This window comes from Citrus clementina, unplaced genomic scaffold, assembly GCF_000493195.1.
Source record: "Citrus clementina cultivar Clemenules unplaced genomic scaffold, Citrus_clementina_v1.0 scaffold_2, whole genome shotgun sequence".
Taxonomy (NCBI): domain Eukaryota; kingdom Viridiplantae; phylum Streptophyta; class Magnoliopsida; order Sapindales; family Rutaceae; genus Citrus; species Citrus x clementina.
This window is the reverse complement of record NW_006262688.1, coordinates 31,842,069-31,858,785: the sequence shown is the minus strand read 5'-3', so window position 1 is coordinate 31,858,785 and position 16,717 is coordinate 31,842,069. Positions and strand designations below refer to the sequence as shown.

Genomic DNA, 16,717 nt, shown 5'->3' with positions numbered 1-16,717 from the left:
ATTAACTTTAGTTTATGAATCATGAAAGATAATTTTATTATTATTCTTTGATAGTAATTATAAAATTTTTATGCTACGAAGAGTCATTACTTTTATTATGATAATGAATAGTGATAATAAATAAAATATTACATCAAATAATATTTAATGGACAAAATGAGGAAAAAAATCATTGTATGTTTTTATATTTCCATTATAAAGATATGGTTTGGGATACTTTAACTTAAAATTTTGGCACAATATTTGAGCCACTAATATCTCATAGTCTAATGGTTGTTATTGAAAGTCAAAGCAACATTTCATAATGTTATATCCTCCACCATTGAATTGTATGAATTAAATAGTTTAATTTTTTGATAAAAATTTAAATCAAAATATTTCTCACTCTATAGTTATATAGACATAAATATTTTTCAATAATAATTGGTGAATAAAATATTTCTCATTTGTTGTGACTCATATAGTATTATTAATAAAACACATATAAAATAGTTTATTGCAATACTTTCTATTATCATTATTGTTTAGGTATTAATGGTTTATAATTAAATTCATACAATACAAATTATTACAAGACTTTGTGTTAAATAACCTACTTGATATTATATTTTATACTTAATGGTAACTGATTTTGGAGGATTTATTTAAAAGTGATTATCATATTACAAATTTAAAGGAAGGCGGAAAAGTAATTTTAAATAAATATACTATTTAAGTGAAATTATTTCAAACTCTAAGGGTGGTCACAATTATTTTACAAAAATTATCCACCCACTTGAAGTCTTGAAGAGTTACCATTATTTTTAAATTATTTTTTTAGTATAAATATTGTATACCATTGATTAGATCTAATGGTTCACAATTAATACATTATTGATGCTAATCATAGAGGAACCCTTATAATAAATATTTTATTATTTATTATTTTATGTGTGTTAATAAAATTCGTAATATACAGCCACAAACTCTTGTACAAACTGATGTGACATGATAAGATTGGTTGAATTAAATATCACTTGGCCCACATGATTTGTTTTTATTAATTTATATTTTCATTCAACTAATGAATTAATGCCACGTCAGTTTGTACAAAATAAATTTATACAAAAATTTATGGCTGTATCATTACTCTAATAAAATTCGTGATCTAAATTTGTTTCTACGTGACCATAGCCTTAAGTTTAATTTCATTGATATATTCGTTACCTACAAAGTCTGAAACTACCGCTTTCATCATCAAACATCAATCAATCTACCGTAGTAACGGATCGAGTGCGTTTATTTATCCAGTCACCAAATAAATACCCAATCATGAAGTGAGACGCAGCTGACAAAAACATGTTCCTCCGCCCACTGGATCCCACATGTTCTGCGGGTCCCACAATGAATAATTGACAATTATTTTGTAATAAATAAACCGTCCTCGCCTATTTAGGCACTACCTACGCACAAGACCAGGCCATAATTAAAATTTTCTGACACCAAATACTTCGCCTACGATCCAGCTCCCAAAATTTCTTCGCAAGAATCTCCTCAATAATTCACGTAGATGTACGTCTCTGATTTATCTTCTCAGTGCAAGCCCCTTTATAGATCCGTGCGCTAATTAATTATTATGATTATTATTTCTTTATTCGACTGAAATTTGCGAGTAAATACATCGATTTTGCCAAAATCATAATTTACATCCCTTTTTCGGCTGATTCACTCGATTCCATGGGGTCCATGTCTGATCTGTTGGTCACAATCTCTCATCGATTCGTCCTGAATGGTCGAGGTTTGAGTTTTTGAATTTTGCAGAGGATCTCCACTGATTTAGTAATTAGCGTCTGAATAATTTATAAATCTTTTTCTCTTTTAAAAAAAAAAGAAGAAGCAAAGATGAGGGTAGAGAAGTCGCAGGTATGGCAGCCGTGCAAAAAGAAGAGGTCTTGATCGTTAGTAAATAATCTCCAAAGCGAGAGAGAAAAAATCGAAAATAAGAAGAGATTTTTAAATTATATTGAGGAAGGGAAGGGAAGGGAAGGGAACGAAAACTGAATCTTAGGTTGAGCGAAGATTGAAGGGAAGGACATGGCTTCTCGCACAGGCGGAGCAAGCAGGACACGTGTTGGGAAGTACGAGTTAGGAAGGACGCTCGGAGAAGGAAGCTTCGCCAAAGTGAAGTTTGCTAGAAACACTGAAACTGGAGAAAATGTCGCCATTAAAATTCTCGATAAAGAAAAGGTTCTCAAGCATAAGATGATCGGTCAGGTAATGATATTTTTTTTTTACGCCTTTGAATTTAAGATTTGACTAATGATTTGATTTGCTGTTTGAAAAGTATTCTGGAGTTCAAATTTTATTATTGCAGATCAGTAATTAGTTATTATAATATTTGAGGGAAGAAGAGCTACGAATATTAGTTTTGGTTCATTAGTGATTTGAGCAAAATAGGTTTTATGAAAGCATTTGTAGGCAATTTTTGGAAGAGAATCGACCTTGTGGGGCAAAACAAGGATTTAATGGTCTTAAACGCTAAGGGGCGCCTCCTAACAGTCCTGTCATGACTTCGTTTTTACGCCTTGGCATTGCTGAAAATGCACTGATGCAGTTCTCTCTCTCTCTCTCTCTTTTTAATAAATAAATTCCTTGTTCTCTTTGCAGATTAAGCGTGAAATTTCAACCATGAAACTTATTAGACACCCTAATGTCATCCGCATGTATGAGGTCAGAAGACTTCTTCGTATTTTGCTTAAAATGTCTTGTTATTCCTTCATTTCTCGTGATTTTGTGTTTATTAGACCTTATGGTTTCCACATATCTGCAATCAAAGATTAGTGCATCTAGTTCTTGGTTATAATTGTTTATGTCCTTTTTGTGACTTTGAGAAGTTTTCTTGCTGCAGGTGATGGCAAGCAAGACAAAAATATACATTGTTTTGGAATTTGTGACTGGTGGTGAACTTTTTGACAAAATTGTAAGTTAAGTTTGCATTTGCCTCTTATGGTGAACATTCACATGCCCCTGGCAGTGAATTTTCTAAATTATTTTTATAAATCAAATGTCAGTAACTGTAATTTCTGGTTGTTGGACTGCAGGCAAGTAGAGGGAGGTTGAAGGAAGATGAAGCTAGAAAGTATTTTCAGCAGCTTATTAATGCCGTGGATTATTGCCATAGCAGAGGTGTTTGTCATAGAGATCTAAAGGTTTGAGAGTGTATTTTTAATTATGCTTGCTTGCGTGAGCTTCTAAAATAGAGAATCTAAGTTCAGAGATAATTAAATAACTTTTCTATATATGATTGAAATGGTTGCTTGGTTTGTGTATCACAGCCAGAGAACTTACTGTTGGATGCTAATGGAGTTCTTAAGGTTTCAGATTTTGGATTGAGTGCTTTACCTCAGCAAGTTAGAGTAAGTTGGATGCGCTACTCAACTAAGCTTTATTTTGTAATGAATTTCATCAATATTTTCTATATGGCAGTCCTGCAGAAGTACCATTTCTAGTGCCACCACATGCCACCTTCCTTCCCCCCACCACCACCACCCAAAAACCCCAAATGATAATGTTGGATTCTCTAGACAGCTTTACATAATTTATTGAAGAAATTTTCACTACTGATCTCTTGCCCTTCATGTATAGGATGATGGTTTACTTCATACAACATGCGGAACACCTAATTATGTTGCTCCAGAGGTATTCTAGCTTTTGGCACCAACTACTCTTTCATTTCTTCTGACAACTTGTTATTTATCTTTATTTTCTGCGCTACGCTTTGCAGGTGATTAATAATAAAGGCTACGATGGAGCGAAGGCAGATCTCTGGTCTTGCGGTGTGATTCTTTATGTCTTAATGGCTGGTTACTTGCCTTTTGAAGAATCCAATCTGATGGCTTTATATAAGAAGGTAATTCTTTCATTATTTTCCTTTATGTTATTTGAATGTCATTGACATTGTAGCAATTATTTCTGAGTCAGGTGATACAGAAGCATTGGCAAAGATGATGAGCTTATTTGATAGGACTTAGAAAATATTTGGTATGAATATTGCTATTAGTAGTGTTGCATAATAATACTGTTTAGAGCCATCAGATTGGATTTTTGAAGGAGTTCTTCTATACCAATCATGTAAATCAATTCATGTAAATAATGAGCTTATTTGATACAGAAGCATCGGCAAAGATGATGAACTTATTTGATAGGACTTAGAAACTATTTGGTATGATGTTGCATAATAATACTGTTTAGAGCCATCAGATTGGATTTTTGTAGGAGTTCTTCAATACTAATCATATAAATCAATTCATGTTTATAGCACTGTTTTTTATGATGTGTTTCTCCATTGGCTTGAGCGTATCTGCACTTGATGCTAATGGCATTGGATTGGAATTACACAAGAAAAATTGGTCTGAAATGAATATAGTGATTAGAATTTGTTAGTAGTAGAACTATGTGATGCTTGTGGAAGTTAAAGCAACTCTTCATTGTAGATTGTTTTGATAAAGCTGGATGGTAGCCAATGAATTGCAAAGTTCTTGCTTGTGCTATGGGTGGATGTTTACTTTTTATTGTTATGCGGTAGTCTGAACGTTGTCCATTTTATGAGCTCAAAGCTTGGGTTCCTAATTTGATTTCAGATATTTAAGGCTGACTTCAAGAGTCCTCCATGGTTCTCGACAAGTGCAAAGAAACTGATCTCAAGGATTTTGGACCCTAATCCTGTGACAGTACTCCTCTTTTTCTTATGCTTTTTGTGCATGCCTCATCTTGCTTGTGAAACTTAGCATTTCTCTTGTTGAAAGGGTCGGGGAACTCAATTTTCTGAGTTGCATGTTATGTAATTGCATTTTGACTACTTATGAGTTCACTATATGTGCTGATGGTTTGAACAGCGAATAACGATGGCTGAGGTTATTGAGAATGAGTGGTTTAAGAAGGGATATAAGCCACCTAGTTTTGAACAACCTAATATTGATCTTGATGATGTGGATTCTATCTTTAATGAATCGATGGTAAGACTTGTGTTTCTCATATGTAGCATGATGTTGTGGTTGATGCAACTGTTTTGACCTGCTTATATGTTCCTTTTGGTGAAAAGGATTCTCGAAACCTTGTTGTGGAGAGGCGAGAAGAAGGCCCTGTTGCACCTCTCACTATGAATGCGTTTGAGTTGATCTCCACATCTCAGGGACTCAACCTCGGTTCCCTTTTCGAAAAGCAAATGGTATGGTTAAATTGCATTCTGAAGCTTGATAAGCATTTTAGCTGATGGGCAGGTAACTTCATTATTGCAAGTATTTGTGCATATAGCCACTCAATTACATAACCGAACATGCTAATCTTACTAATCCTGATCTGCAGATTCATCATAATATGTGAATGTTGAATGCATATTGTATGATCTGATCTCTATGTATAGCTTAATATTAGCTCAGTTTTACAAGCTAATTGTTTTGAGTTTGCTTAACATGAATCTGGGACAGCTAACATTTCTTTTGGTTAAAGGGACTTGTGAAACGAGAAACAAGATTTACATCCAAACGTCCTGTTAACGAAATTATATCGAAAATTGAGGAAGCTGCATCGCCTTTGGGTTTTGATGTGAAGAAAAATAATTTCAAGGTACTAAATAATCATTTTCTCTCTCTTTTGACACTATTTTTTATCAGTAAATTCAGATGGGATAATTATTATCAATTGTTTGTTCATCCTGAATTCACTATTGCTGCTTCCTTATGGCAATGCTGAGAGATTTCCTAGATATGTGGACCTTGATTCAACTTGCATTTGTTTCTGTGTCCATGATTGTGTGAAATGGATGTGGTATTGAGTTTTCTCTAGCATAAGTGCACCTTTTATGCAAGCACTTGAAAAAAAACTGCTATTTCTGAGGTTTATTGCCTAAAATACAGGTTTTTATGGGAATTGAATTGATAAGTACTTTTAAAGTTCAGCTTGGAGTGAGCTACCTCCAAGCTGAGAAAGAAATACAGCGGATGAAATATACAAACTCAACTTTAAGAAATAAGTAGTACATTTTTCTACTACCACTGATGAAATCTTCTTTCATCTATCTATCTCAGTTGAAGCTTCAAGGGGAAAAAACTGGACGCAAGGGTCATTTATCTGTTGCAACAGAGGTAGATTTTTCTTTTTCTTTAAGGAACATTTTTCTACCGAAATAAAGTTTCATATCAATTAAAAGTGATTCGACTGCTTTGCCAGATTTTTGAGGTGGCCCCTTCACTTTACATGGTTGAGCTTCGAAAATCTGGAGGAGATACCTTAGAATTTCACAAGGTGTGTTATTGCAAAGTATATACACATGAAATTTTTTATATGCATGGAAATTTGGCACTCAAGCTCATTAATGGGCAAGTACCATTCGGCCACTATGGTGCTGCATATTTATTTGTTAGCCACTAGGTGGATGCCTATATAGCCCAGCTGGGGGTTTACAGTAATTGCAGTCCTGCAAACAATTGAGCCAAGATGTTGTGAATAGTGCCAACTTGCATTAGCATTGGCTTGTTTGTTAATATTGACCCATGATTGGCTGCTTGAACCTAACGTCATCTCCTGTGGAAAACTATGGCTGCAAGCTATGTAGAGTTTTCCTATTTTTATTTTTATTCTTTTATTTCTAATTAATTTAATTTGGTTTGAACTATCCTAGTTTTACAAAAACCTTTCGACTGGGCTGAAAGATGTTGTTTGGAAATCAGGAGATGAAACAATTGTTGAAGGATCTGCAGGTTAGTGTCCTCTTGTATTATTATTTATGCATGCGTATTTGAATCAGTTACCACTTCGATGTTGATGATTATTCTGTTGAGAGTTAATCCACGCGACATTCCTTTTTGCAAAGTTGGCAATGGGACCTACAAAATTTTCACTGATTCTATTCTTATAATTATTTTTGGTTTTATTCACAGTCGCTGGTGGCGCAGGGTCTCAATAGCGGATTTCCTTTCATGACTTGCACTGCTGAATATCTCCAGCAAATTATATATTGCTTTTGCGCCATTGTATCTCAGCTTTGTATTTTATCCTCTAGGCCATGTGTTTCCTTCATTTGTGATTCAGAACTCACTTCTCGTGTACCTTGGTTTGGCTTTTGTGTGGTTTCAGACTTCCAGTTGTATCATCTCAACGGATATTGAACGTAGTCAATTACCTGCAAATAATCAAAAAGACTCTCAGTCCAGTGTCGTTTTCATTTTGTTTGTTTTTAGTGACTTGTCTATGGACCAGAAAATTCAATAAAAAGAATATATTGTAAAAGTATTATTTTTTCTAGATTTTGATGCTTTGTTTGGTACTGTAGATTTAGGTTTTTTACACGGATCTAAAAAAATTTAATTGCGGGGATTTGGTTGAGGGCTTTAAAAGTACCTTTAAAAATAAATAGTTGCTAAACAGTAAAGAATTAATATATGATATCTAAAAACTTCCAAATTGTGTTATATTTATTTATATTTCTTTTAAAAATATTTTCAGTTTCAGATTAAATATCTGCTTAAACTTTATGCACTAAATCCTCTTCGAGGCAAAGAACAAAAATGAAAAGTACTTCATTGTACTAATATATTTTTACTAGTATTGCATGCTTTTGGGATTTGTAAATTATAATAAATAAGTGGGAAAAAAATGAACATCGGGATCCAATAGACAGATCTTTTACCCTCTCCATTGATATGAGGAATTTTGTTGAGATGGGCGAAAAAATTTAGTTTTTTAATCTAAAATTTGAATAGAATTGAATTAGTTTGAATTCTAAATAGATTTTTTGAATTTAAATCATATGTTTGTTTTTTGTCTGAATCACTAAAAATAAATATTAAGTTGTTTGTTTTTTCAACTTAAAAAATCTGAAAATAAATATTTTTATGTTTATACCCTTACAAATTGTAAATGTTAAACAAATAATAAACATCTCAATGAATATAAATAAGATAATAAATTATTATAACCTAAATCATATTTAATTGAATACAACTTTTTAATATTCTAAATTATATATGTTAATCAATTTTATTATAATTTATGATGTTTTTATATGAAAAATATTCACAAAAATTTATGAAGATAAATAATGCTCATTTTTGAAGAAAATAAATAGATAATAATAATAATAATAGTTTACCACTATTAGGGATGGCAAAAATCCCCACGAAGACGGGTACCCTTGGGGATTTTTTCCATTCGAAGAGGGTATGAAGATAATTTCATACCTAATTTCTTATTCGGGGAAGGGACGGAGAAAATATTTTACTCAATTTCTTATTCGGGGAGGGGACGGGGATGAGGTGGAATCCCCATCCCCTACCCATTTCCCCATTTTAATTTTTAATTTTATTTTTATTTTTTAAAATTACTAGTAAATAAACAATAAAATTTGAATTATAAAATTATAAATATTGGTAAAAATAACAATATCAAAATATTTATACTATTAAACTTTTAGGCCTAATTAACTAATTAAAGTCCTAAATTTTTATTTAGGACATTAAAAAGACTGGGTAAATTCTATTAGCCCAAAAATTTTGTTTTAATTTTAATATTCAGTAAATATTTTAAACGTAAATCTATTTTTTATTTATTTTTAAATATTATAATTGCCCACAGCGAATCACAATTTTAATATCTAATCTAATCTAATATTTGTTCTTGATTTGCTAGTGTCCACGCCACCATTGAAAAAGTTATTTTTGAATCTAAATTCGATTGTATTTGTAATAATTTTGTATTAGACTATTAATTTATTCATGATAGTTTGTAAAAAAAGTTTGTATCTCTTGCATGTTGCGTTACTTATTAATTTAATGTATGTGACTTTTGTCACGGATATTAATGTAAGATATATTTTGAATTTTACTTTTATTTTAATTTTTTATTTTAATATGATTAACTCAAAATTGAAAACAAAAAAATATATTAGTTATTCGGGGATCGGGGACTCTCGGAGATCTCCTGTTATTATTCGGGGAGGGGATGAAGATTCTCTCAAATAATTCTGACGGGGATGGGGAGGGGACGAGGATATACGCAAAATATCGGAGATGGGTACAAAGTGATTGGTCCCCTGCCCTCCTCTCCCCCATTGCCATCCACTATATATTATCACAAGTTGGATAGAGATGAACAATAATGCCAATTATTAAATTTTATTTAAGTAAAGATAAAAATTAATTAATTACATAGGGATATTTTAGAGAATATCTTTCAATAATATCATTCAGGCTTTTTAGTTAGGTAAAAAGTTAAAAAAATTAGGTTAAAAACTTAATGACTTAATGGCTAAAAATTTTCATTAAGTTAAAAAAACAAACAGATTTAATGACTTAACTGAATAAAATAAATTAATTTAAATTATTAAGTCAAAAAAACAAACAACCTCTAAGTCTCACCTCCCAAACAAAATTGGGTAAATCTTTTTATTAATATGTTCAATAATTACCCACTCAATATCTCCAAAAAAAAAAACTAAAATTAAATTAAATTAAATTAAATAAGATAAAAAAAAAAAAATAGGAAGCCTGACTTATGCACGAGCTGAACCCGACCCCTCAAAAAACGTCACGGAGTTTTGACTTAACCACAATAGGAGCAACGCTCTCGCCACTTGCTATAAAATGCGGCATCCCAGCTTCCGGCTTAGTTTCGACTCTTGTTTCGAATAACACTAAAAAATCAGAAGATAATTAAGAAAAAAAAAAAAAGAAATAGAAAAAATTATGAGAGAAGAAGTTATCAGCTCTGGTGGGACTGTGGATCCTACGCCTGCTGCGAGGTACCTAATTGCTTCTTTGTTTCTTGCACTCATTCGCAGCTTCCTGATCTCAATTTAGGGTTTTGTTTGGGTTAAATTTTTTGTGGGTTTTTGAAATTAGGGTTTTGGTTTGGGTTTTTATTTGGTAATGTGCATGTCAATTTGCGGAGTTTGTCTTAGGATTCTCGATGATTGTGTTTTTGGGATGCTTGCTTAGACAGTGGAAGCAAATTTTTGTATGTCAAAATTTAAAAAATCACAAACTTTATTCTGCTTACTTATTAATAAATGGAAGTTAATGAAAATGAAATTAAGTCAATGTTACGGTCCTGGAATGCTTATTCTCGATAATACATGCGGGCATTTACTATCTGGATATCTTGAACTGTGTAAATAATTTTTAATTTTCATATTTTGGTTTGTTGGGTACGTGTTTTTGGGCTTTGCATGTTGTTCTTTGCAGGATGGTGGTTGTTGTGAATCTTGTTTGGTTGCTTTGAAAGTGAAAGAAATTAGGTGCTCAAATGTGAGGGTTTTAACTTTTTTGCATGCTATAAATCGTCTGAAGAAGTTCTAACTTATAATGCATTTTTCAGTTCTGCTGGTGCATCTTCTCCTGCTGCTCCAGCCAATGTTGGCAGTATAGATTGGTCTGGTCATGGGCATAATTCTAAAGCAGCTTCTGTATCATGTGTTGGTTCCCAGCCACCAAGGACATCACTAAGCACAAGTGCTGGTGGTTCTATTCTTGGCTCATCTAGACCTTCATGTAGACCATGGGAGAGAGGGGATTTACTAAGGCGTCTGGCCACTTTTAAGCCTTCAAATTGGTTCGGAAAGCCCAAGGTGAACATGCATTAGTAATATTAAATCTGTTTCTGTGAATCATGACCTTCTTAGGAGCTTTAAATGACATGGGCCTCTGGTAAGCTGTATGAGCTATCGGAGTTGTTGTTTCCTTTTCCTTCGGCAGGAATTTAGATATAAACTGTAGATTTGATGAAATCTGATGCAGGAGTTTCTATGCTGATTATTGCATGTGTAATAAAATAATTAGTCCTTGAGGCAATAGCTCTCCTTCCAGGATCATATTTCAACAAAGTGTTTTATCTGTACGTTTGTTCAAGCTTAATATGCAAGTTAAGTCTCAAAAAAAAATGTGGATATTTTATCTTCTTGTGAATCCTCCATGACTTTTTACCATTTCTTTCCTCCAACACATTGATCTTATTTACTGACATGATTTGGTTCAAAGAATGATCATTCTACTGTCTTATATCCATTTTTTTAAAAGAAAGCTTATAAAAACAACTTGAACAAGTGAATGGGAATAACTTTGGCGGTTTCACATGTCATTCCCTCTTTGTAATTTTTCATAGCTGGTGGAAAATATACAATATCTCATTCTTTGATATATTATTTCTGCTTTCTATCGTATCCATGTCAAGTGTAAAGGATTAAATAAGAAGAATATAAAATTTTCATCTACTTCAATTCAAATTGTATACTCTTTCGATTTTGCAATGACAGAGACCTAATACAATAATCAGGGTATCTGACATATGCTTTTCAAAATTTTGTGCAGCTGGCCAGTTCATTGGCTTGTGCCCAAAGAGGCTGGATGAATATTGATGTTGATAGAATTGCGTGTGAATCATGTGCTGCATGCCTAAGTTTTGTTTCTGTGCCAAACTGGACTCCTGCTGAAGGTAACTAGTGTAATTTAAGTATTTTTATTCTTTTATGCTTTCCACTCCTTGTAGAGTAATTTGGAAGAATTTTGAAAGATATTATTATGATTTAGAGTGATGTGATTAATAAATGACTTATTTTACTCGAGTATATTAGGAAGAATAGCTTTATGAAGTTTAGGTTGTAGGATAGAAAGTACTCAAAGGGAACATGTGTTTGCGTACTGCATGTCTGTGTGTATGAGAAATATAAGGCTAGAGAACACTTCTGAATTTCTTCATTCACTGTTGCCAAGAATCTGTTCATTTGTGTCTGCATTTGTGTGTGCATGCGCGTGCATGTGTAGGCATGTCTTGTTGATTGATGTGTAGGCTTGTCCTTTGCTCTTTTTTTTCCCGCCCTCTCTCTTTCTTTCTTGTTGGTTTCTTATTTTTTGTCCCCCCCAAAAATTGTCGGGTTCAAGTTGAAGATGCTGGTCAAGCTTTTTCAAAGCAGTTGGATGATGGTCACAACATCAATTGTCCGTGGAGAGGAAACAGCTGTCCACAAAGTTTGGTGCAGTTCCCTCCGACTCCCCAGTCTGCCTTAATCGGTGGATATAAGGACAGATGTGACGGACTCCTACAGTTTCAGTCTCTTCCTATTATAGCTACTTGTGCAATTGAGCACATGTGGGTTTCTCGAGGCCCACAGATTGATCGATTGCTGTCCCAATCACAGAATCTGATAGTTGGAGAAGTAGATATGAAACCTGAACTTGAAAACTCTCGTGATGGAGCTTTCTACTTGTATTCTCGCGTAAGATAAATAATGCTCTTGTTCCTGCCTTTACCCATTTAGTACTTTTACTCCTTTGCTCGTCTGCTTTAAAAAGTCATTTCTGAAAGTTTCATTTCCATGTTTTATCTTTCCTTTGCAGGCTCAGAAGCTTATAAGTCTATGTGGATGGGAACCAAGATGGCTTCCTAATGTTCAAGACTGTGAAGAACATTCTGCTCAATCAGCCAGAGATGGATGTTCTTTTGGTCCTACTGAGGCCCAGGTTCAGCTGACGAAGGATCCAGGGCCAAGCAAAAATGCAATCTCAGCCTCTGCCAAAAGAGACACTGGAAAGAATAAAATGTTTGCTGTGGAGTCCAGACCTGAATATAGGTCGCCGTTGTTAGATTGTAGCTTGTGTGGTGCAACAGTGAGAATATTGGATTTCTTAACTGTTCCTAGACCCGCTCGTTTTGCTCCAAACAACATTGATATACCTGATACAAGCAAAAAAATGGGAATGACCCGCGGAGTAAGTGCAGCCAGTGGGATTAGTGGTTGGGTTGCTGCTGATGATCCAGAGAAAGAGCAGACAGAAGACCGTGATGAAGTGGCAACCACAGATGAGGGGAAGCTGCAGCAAAATACAGAATTTGATTTGAATCTGACAATTGGAGGGGGGTTGCCTTTTACGCAGGCAGGTAGGACAGCAATATCCGAAAATGTTCATGATGCAGACATGGGAAGGGATCTAATGATTGGGCAACCGGCAGGTAGTGAGGTTGGTGATCGTGCAGCATCATATGAATCGCGAGGCCCTAGTTCTCGTAAGCGGAGTCTTGAAATAGGTGGCAGCTCAGAGGACAGGCCGAATTTGAGGATGCAGCAGGCTGATAGTGTTGAAGGGACCGTCATTGATCGTGATGGTGATGAAGTTACAGATAGTAGACAATATTCAGCTGGGCCTTCAAAACGTGCTCGTGAATTGGATATTTTCGATTCAAACTGTTCACCTTATCTGAGAGACTCTTCTGGAGCTGGTCCTAGCCAGTCAGTCGGATTAGAAATTCATGCAGATGGAAACAGAGGCTCTTTATTTCGACAAGGTAGTGAACAAGTTATAGGTGTTGTATCCACTAGGGACTCAACACGTGCTTCTTCAGTCATTGCCATGGATACTGTCTGTCACAGTGCTGATGATGACTCTATGGAAAGTGTTGAAAATTCTCCTGGGGGTGTTGACGATGTTAATTTTCCCTCTTCTAGTGCATATGGGTTTTTTGACATGAATGAGACATCAGAATTGAATAATAGTAATCAAGCTCAGCAGAGCATCTATTCTCGGCGAGCCACTGAAATAGTTCCTGGAGAAATGGGCATAAGTAGTACAAATAATGATGGTGAAGAAATTTTCAATGCAGAAACTGTGACAGCTCAAGCCAGGGATGGTTTTAGTTTTGGAATTAGTGGAGGAAGTGTTGGTATGTGTGCAAGCCATGAAGCTGAAATCCATGGTGCTGATGTTTCTGTCCATAGAGCAGATAGTGTTGTGGGTGATGTGGAACCGAGAATTGAAGATGCTGAAAATCAGGGTCAGACAGGTGAATCTGCTCCTGATCCTGGGTCAATGGATGAGATTGTCCCTGATGAAGTTAATAGGGAGGATCCACATGGTGATAGCCAGGAGATGCTGTCTCGATCTGTTGGAAGGGCTGATAGTGGTTCGAAAATTGATGGTTCTGCCAAGGCAGAATCAGTAGAAAGTGGAGAAAAGGTAAGTCAGAGTTGCAAGATAGCACAGGATACTAGTGCCCATCCTTCGCTTTCTTGTAATGCTAATATTTACTCTGGTTACAATACAACTAAGAATGAGGTTACAAAGACTGGCAAATCATCATCTACAAACAATTGTCCCTACCCAGAGTCAGAGTATGCAGTTGCTAATGGGATAGGTAATTTCTGCATACTTTGCTGGTTTTTAGGCTATCATATCTTTCTCTTTTCAGTATTTATTATTCTTGCTTCCTCTTAGCTTTTTCATGGGTGATGAAATGATCAATTAATTACTTAAATAAATCATGATATAAGATCTTGTTGGTCAAGACAATTGGTCTCTATCCTTGTTCTCTGTCTCTTGTTCTCGGTGGAGGAGGGTGGCTGCTGGCAAGAACTTCATCTAGGATCTTGAATGTAGAATTAGATGCAGGACAATTTGAACTAAAGTCAGTGAAATACAACTATCCTGTTTTCTTTCCCTACTATCGTTATTTTCTTTTGATTAGAAACAATCAAGGTTATTAACACAGAAGAGATGACATACACGGAAGTTAACCAGTAATCCTGAATCAGAGCTAGTAAACAACTCCTCATCAGAAAACATAAAGTCATTTGACAATAGCTGGTCCACTATCTGTCTCTAATCTTCTTTATTAATACATTTGTTTTCTTACCCAAAAATTAAAAAAATAAAAAACCCGCTTGCCTATGTTCTTGGAAAAGAAAAAAAGTGGGGAAAATCCTTAAACTGATTACTAATCAACACCCATCGTGAGGCAAGAAAGTCCTATAGCTTCCATTTCTTCCCACCCCTTATAGTTTCCATTAATTTCATGTTTATGTTTACTTAAGCATGACTGTTGAAACTTTGAAGTTGTTGTTCCTCACCTTCCTTCCTCACTCCCCAACTATCTGTGCCATTAATGATGCATTTTGACACTTCTTGACTTTCAGGGCCTCCAAAAGGGGAAAGCAATTATGAAGAAGCTACAGAGTTTGATCCCATTGCCCATCACAACCAGTTCTGCCCCTGGGTGAATGGAAATGTTGCTGCTGCTGGCTGTAATGGCTCTGGTTCTAGCAACAGTGCTGATGCCATCGCTCTTTGTGGGTGGCAGCTGACCTTGGATGCACTGGACACTCTGCGGTCTCTGGGGCATATTCCTATTCAGACAGTACAGTCCGAATCGGCTGCATCTTTATATAAGGTTTGTTATCTCTATTATCGAAATGTCTTGGATGTAGTCAAAATTTTTTGTTCTCTCCATGCATTGGCTTTCTTAGTATTTCCTTCATTGTCGTTCACGACCCAATAATTCTGGTAGACTAATTTTAACTGAGAACTTGTAAATTGGAATTGCCTCTCCCGGGCTTTGTTGTCGAGTTTGGTTCACAATTATATACCAAGTAGTTATCTGAATTGTCTATTACTACTTTTGTAGGATGATCACCAAACTCCTGGTCGGAAGCTCCTTCGACGGCACTCCATGAGCAAAAGCCATGGGCAACATTAAGAACCAAACCTCGAGGAGTAAGTTAATGGCAGTTGGTGGTGAGTAGATATTTCTGATTTTTCTCAGAAAATGATTTTTGCTTCCTGTAGTCATGCTTCTCTCATAATGGAATGGCACCACAATAGAATGAAGCAGAATTTTGCTGATCATTCCTTCACTCTCTTCTGATATTCTAAATGTTCTATCAAGACAGTCTTATTTGCTGCACCTCATTTTATGCAACTTTTCAGCCCCTAGCTTTTTGATTGCTGGGATTATTTATTTCTGAAAACTAGATTCAGGGACATCTTATGGTCTAAGATAAAATTTCCCAGTTGCTGGTCCATTCTACAACTGTTTATCCTTTTAATTAACATCTGTTAGTGCACTTTTCAGTTTCTTTTTCAATAGAAAAGAAAAAACAGGGTTTCAGATTTAATAGCACTTGTTTGTAAAGAGCTGTAGAGATTTAGTTGTGGGATTGGGGTAGCCAACATGCAAATATTATTTGGTTCTTTTTGTCCACTGGGAAAAACTGAGTTGCATGTGTCCGTGTGGGTTGGTGTTTTCTGTGCATAAATTGATTTGTTTTAGGTCTTGGTAAGCAGACATTGTCATCCCATACTTACTTGTTGCATACCTCATAGGGATCTATGAGAAAACCTCTCTTGTTCTGTTTTTTTGTGTTTATTTTCTTTCATTCTCTCTTTATTTTTGTTTTTTTTTTTCCTTTTGAGTGATGCTGATTATCGTTGTATTCTCTGATGTCAATGTGTGTGTAGAGTCAAATGGCAATCGATGTTGGAAGCAAATCAGAAATTGATTTCGCTGGTTGCCACAAGAGCTGCTGCTGGGGATAGTTCTGGCAGTGACCTTTCCAAAAGTTTCTTTTCTTTGTGGCAGGATAATTAAGCAATTTAAGAAGATGCTTGTTATTACAACATAACTTATAGATCTCCTGTATGATTTCTTTAAAGAGTGTGCCTTCTGTGATTAATAATTTTAGTTACCGACTTGTCGAGATAATGTACCTCAACTTTTGTTTGGTCTTCTCGTCTCAGATCATAGGTTGAACACTGTTGACAACCAATAATTGTAAGAATTCAATTTGTTGGCTTCTGGTTCAGCTCGGCTGCTGCCGCCGCCTTAATCTGATCTGATATAAGTTTAACTTGGCTTTTTCTAGAGTTGGAAAATCCGTATTTGCTTGCGTTTCTTTAGCAGGAAGCCATCAGGAGGGACT

At 35.0% G+C, this 16,717-nt stretch overlaps 2 protein-coding genes across 6 annotated transcripts; both read left to right on the top strand.

The window, feature by feature from the left end:
* Positions 1 to 1,431: 1,431 nt before the first annotated feature.
* LOC18051258 (CBL-interacting serine/threonine-protein kinase 23) lies at positions 1,432 to 7,194 on the top strand. Of its 4 annotated transcripts, XM_006448933.2 has the most exons (15): positions 1,432 to 2,253; positions 2,647 to 2,709; positions 2,888 to 2,959; positions 3,081 to 3,188; positions 3,315 to 3,395; positions 3,625 to 3,678; positions 3,764 to 3,889; positions 4,620 to 4,709; positions 4,875 to 4,994; positions 5,081 to 5,206; positions 5,488 to 5,604; positions 6,066 to 6,122; positions 6,208 to 6,282; positions 6,659 to 6,737; positions 6,918 to 7,194. In XM_006448933.2, exons 1-15 carry the CDS (start codon positions 2,074 to 2,076, stop codon positions 6,941 to 6,943), a joined length of 1,374 nt encoding a protein of 457 aa, XP_006448996.1. In that variant the 5' UTR covers positions 1,432 to 2,073; the 3' UTR covers positions 6,944 to 7,194. The 4 variants fall into 4 exon arrangements, with proteins under 4 accessions (XP_006448996.1, XP_024046053.1, XP_024046054.1 ...); XM_024190285.1 differs by lacking the exon at positions 4,620 to 4,709; XM_006448936.2 differs by lacking the exon at positions 2,888 to 2,959 and having other exon boundaries at positions 1,433 to 2,253.
* A 2,355-nt stretch (positions 7,195 to 9,549) lies between these two features.
* Positions 9,550 to 16,648, top strand: LOC18051257. 2 transcript variants are annotated; one of them, XM_024190284.1, is made up of 8 exons: positions 9,550 to 9,775; positions 10,351 to 10,600; positions 11,340 to 11,463; positions 11,910 to 12,244; positions 12,366 to 14,157; positions 14,936 to 15,189; positions 15,424 to 15,512; positions 16,257 to 16,648. In XM_024190284.1, the coding sequence occupies exons 1-7, from the start codon at positions 9,720 to 9,722 to the stop codon at positions 15,493 to 15,495; spliced, it is 2,883 nt and encodes a 960-aa protein (XP_024046052.1). In that variant the 5' UTR covers positions 9,550 to 9,719; the 3' UTR covers positions 15,496 to 15,512; positions 16,257 to 16,648. The 2 variants fall into 2 exon arrangements, with proteins under 2 accessions (XP_024046052.1, XP_006448995.1); XM_006448932.2 differs by having other exon boundaries at positions 9,551 to 9,775; positions 15,424 to 15,533.
* Positions 16,649 to 16,717: the final 69 nt, after the last annotated feature.

Bases quoted from the DNA above. Each gene is read 5' to 3' on its own strand.
- LOC18051258 (XM_006448933.2), top strand. From the start codon at position 2,074: ATGGCTTCTCGCACAGGCGGAGCAAGCAGGACACGTGTTGGGAAGTAC. The intron at 3,679-3,763 runs GTATTCTAGCTT...TACGCTTTGCAG, and splicing joins CTAATTATGTTGCTCCAGAG to GTGATTAATAATAAAGGCTA. The intron at 5,605-6,065 runs GTACTAAATAAT...TATCTATCTCAG, and splicing joins TGAAGAAAAATAATTTCAAG to TTGAAGCTTCAAGGGGAAAA.
- LOC18051257 (XM_024190284.1), top strand. From the start codon at position 9,720: ATGAGAGAAGAAGTTATCAGCTCTGGTGGGACTGTGGATCCTACGCCT. The intron at 12,245-12,365 runs GTAAGATAAATA...TTTCCTTTGCAG, and splicing joins CTTTCTACTTGTATTCTCGC to GCTCAGAAGCTTATAAGTCT. The intron at 14,158-14,935 runs GTAATTTCTGCA...CTTGACTTTCAG, and splicing joins TGCAGTTGCTAATGGGATAG to GGCCTCCAAAAGGGGAAAGC.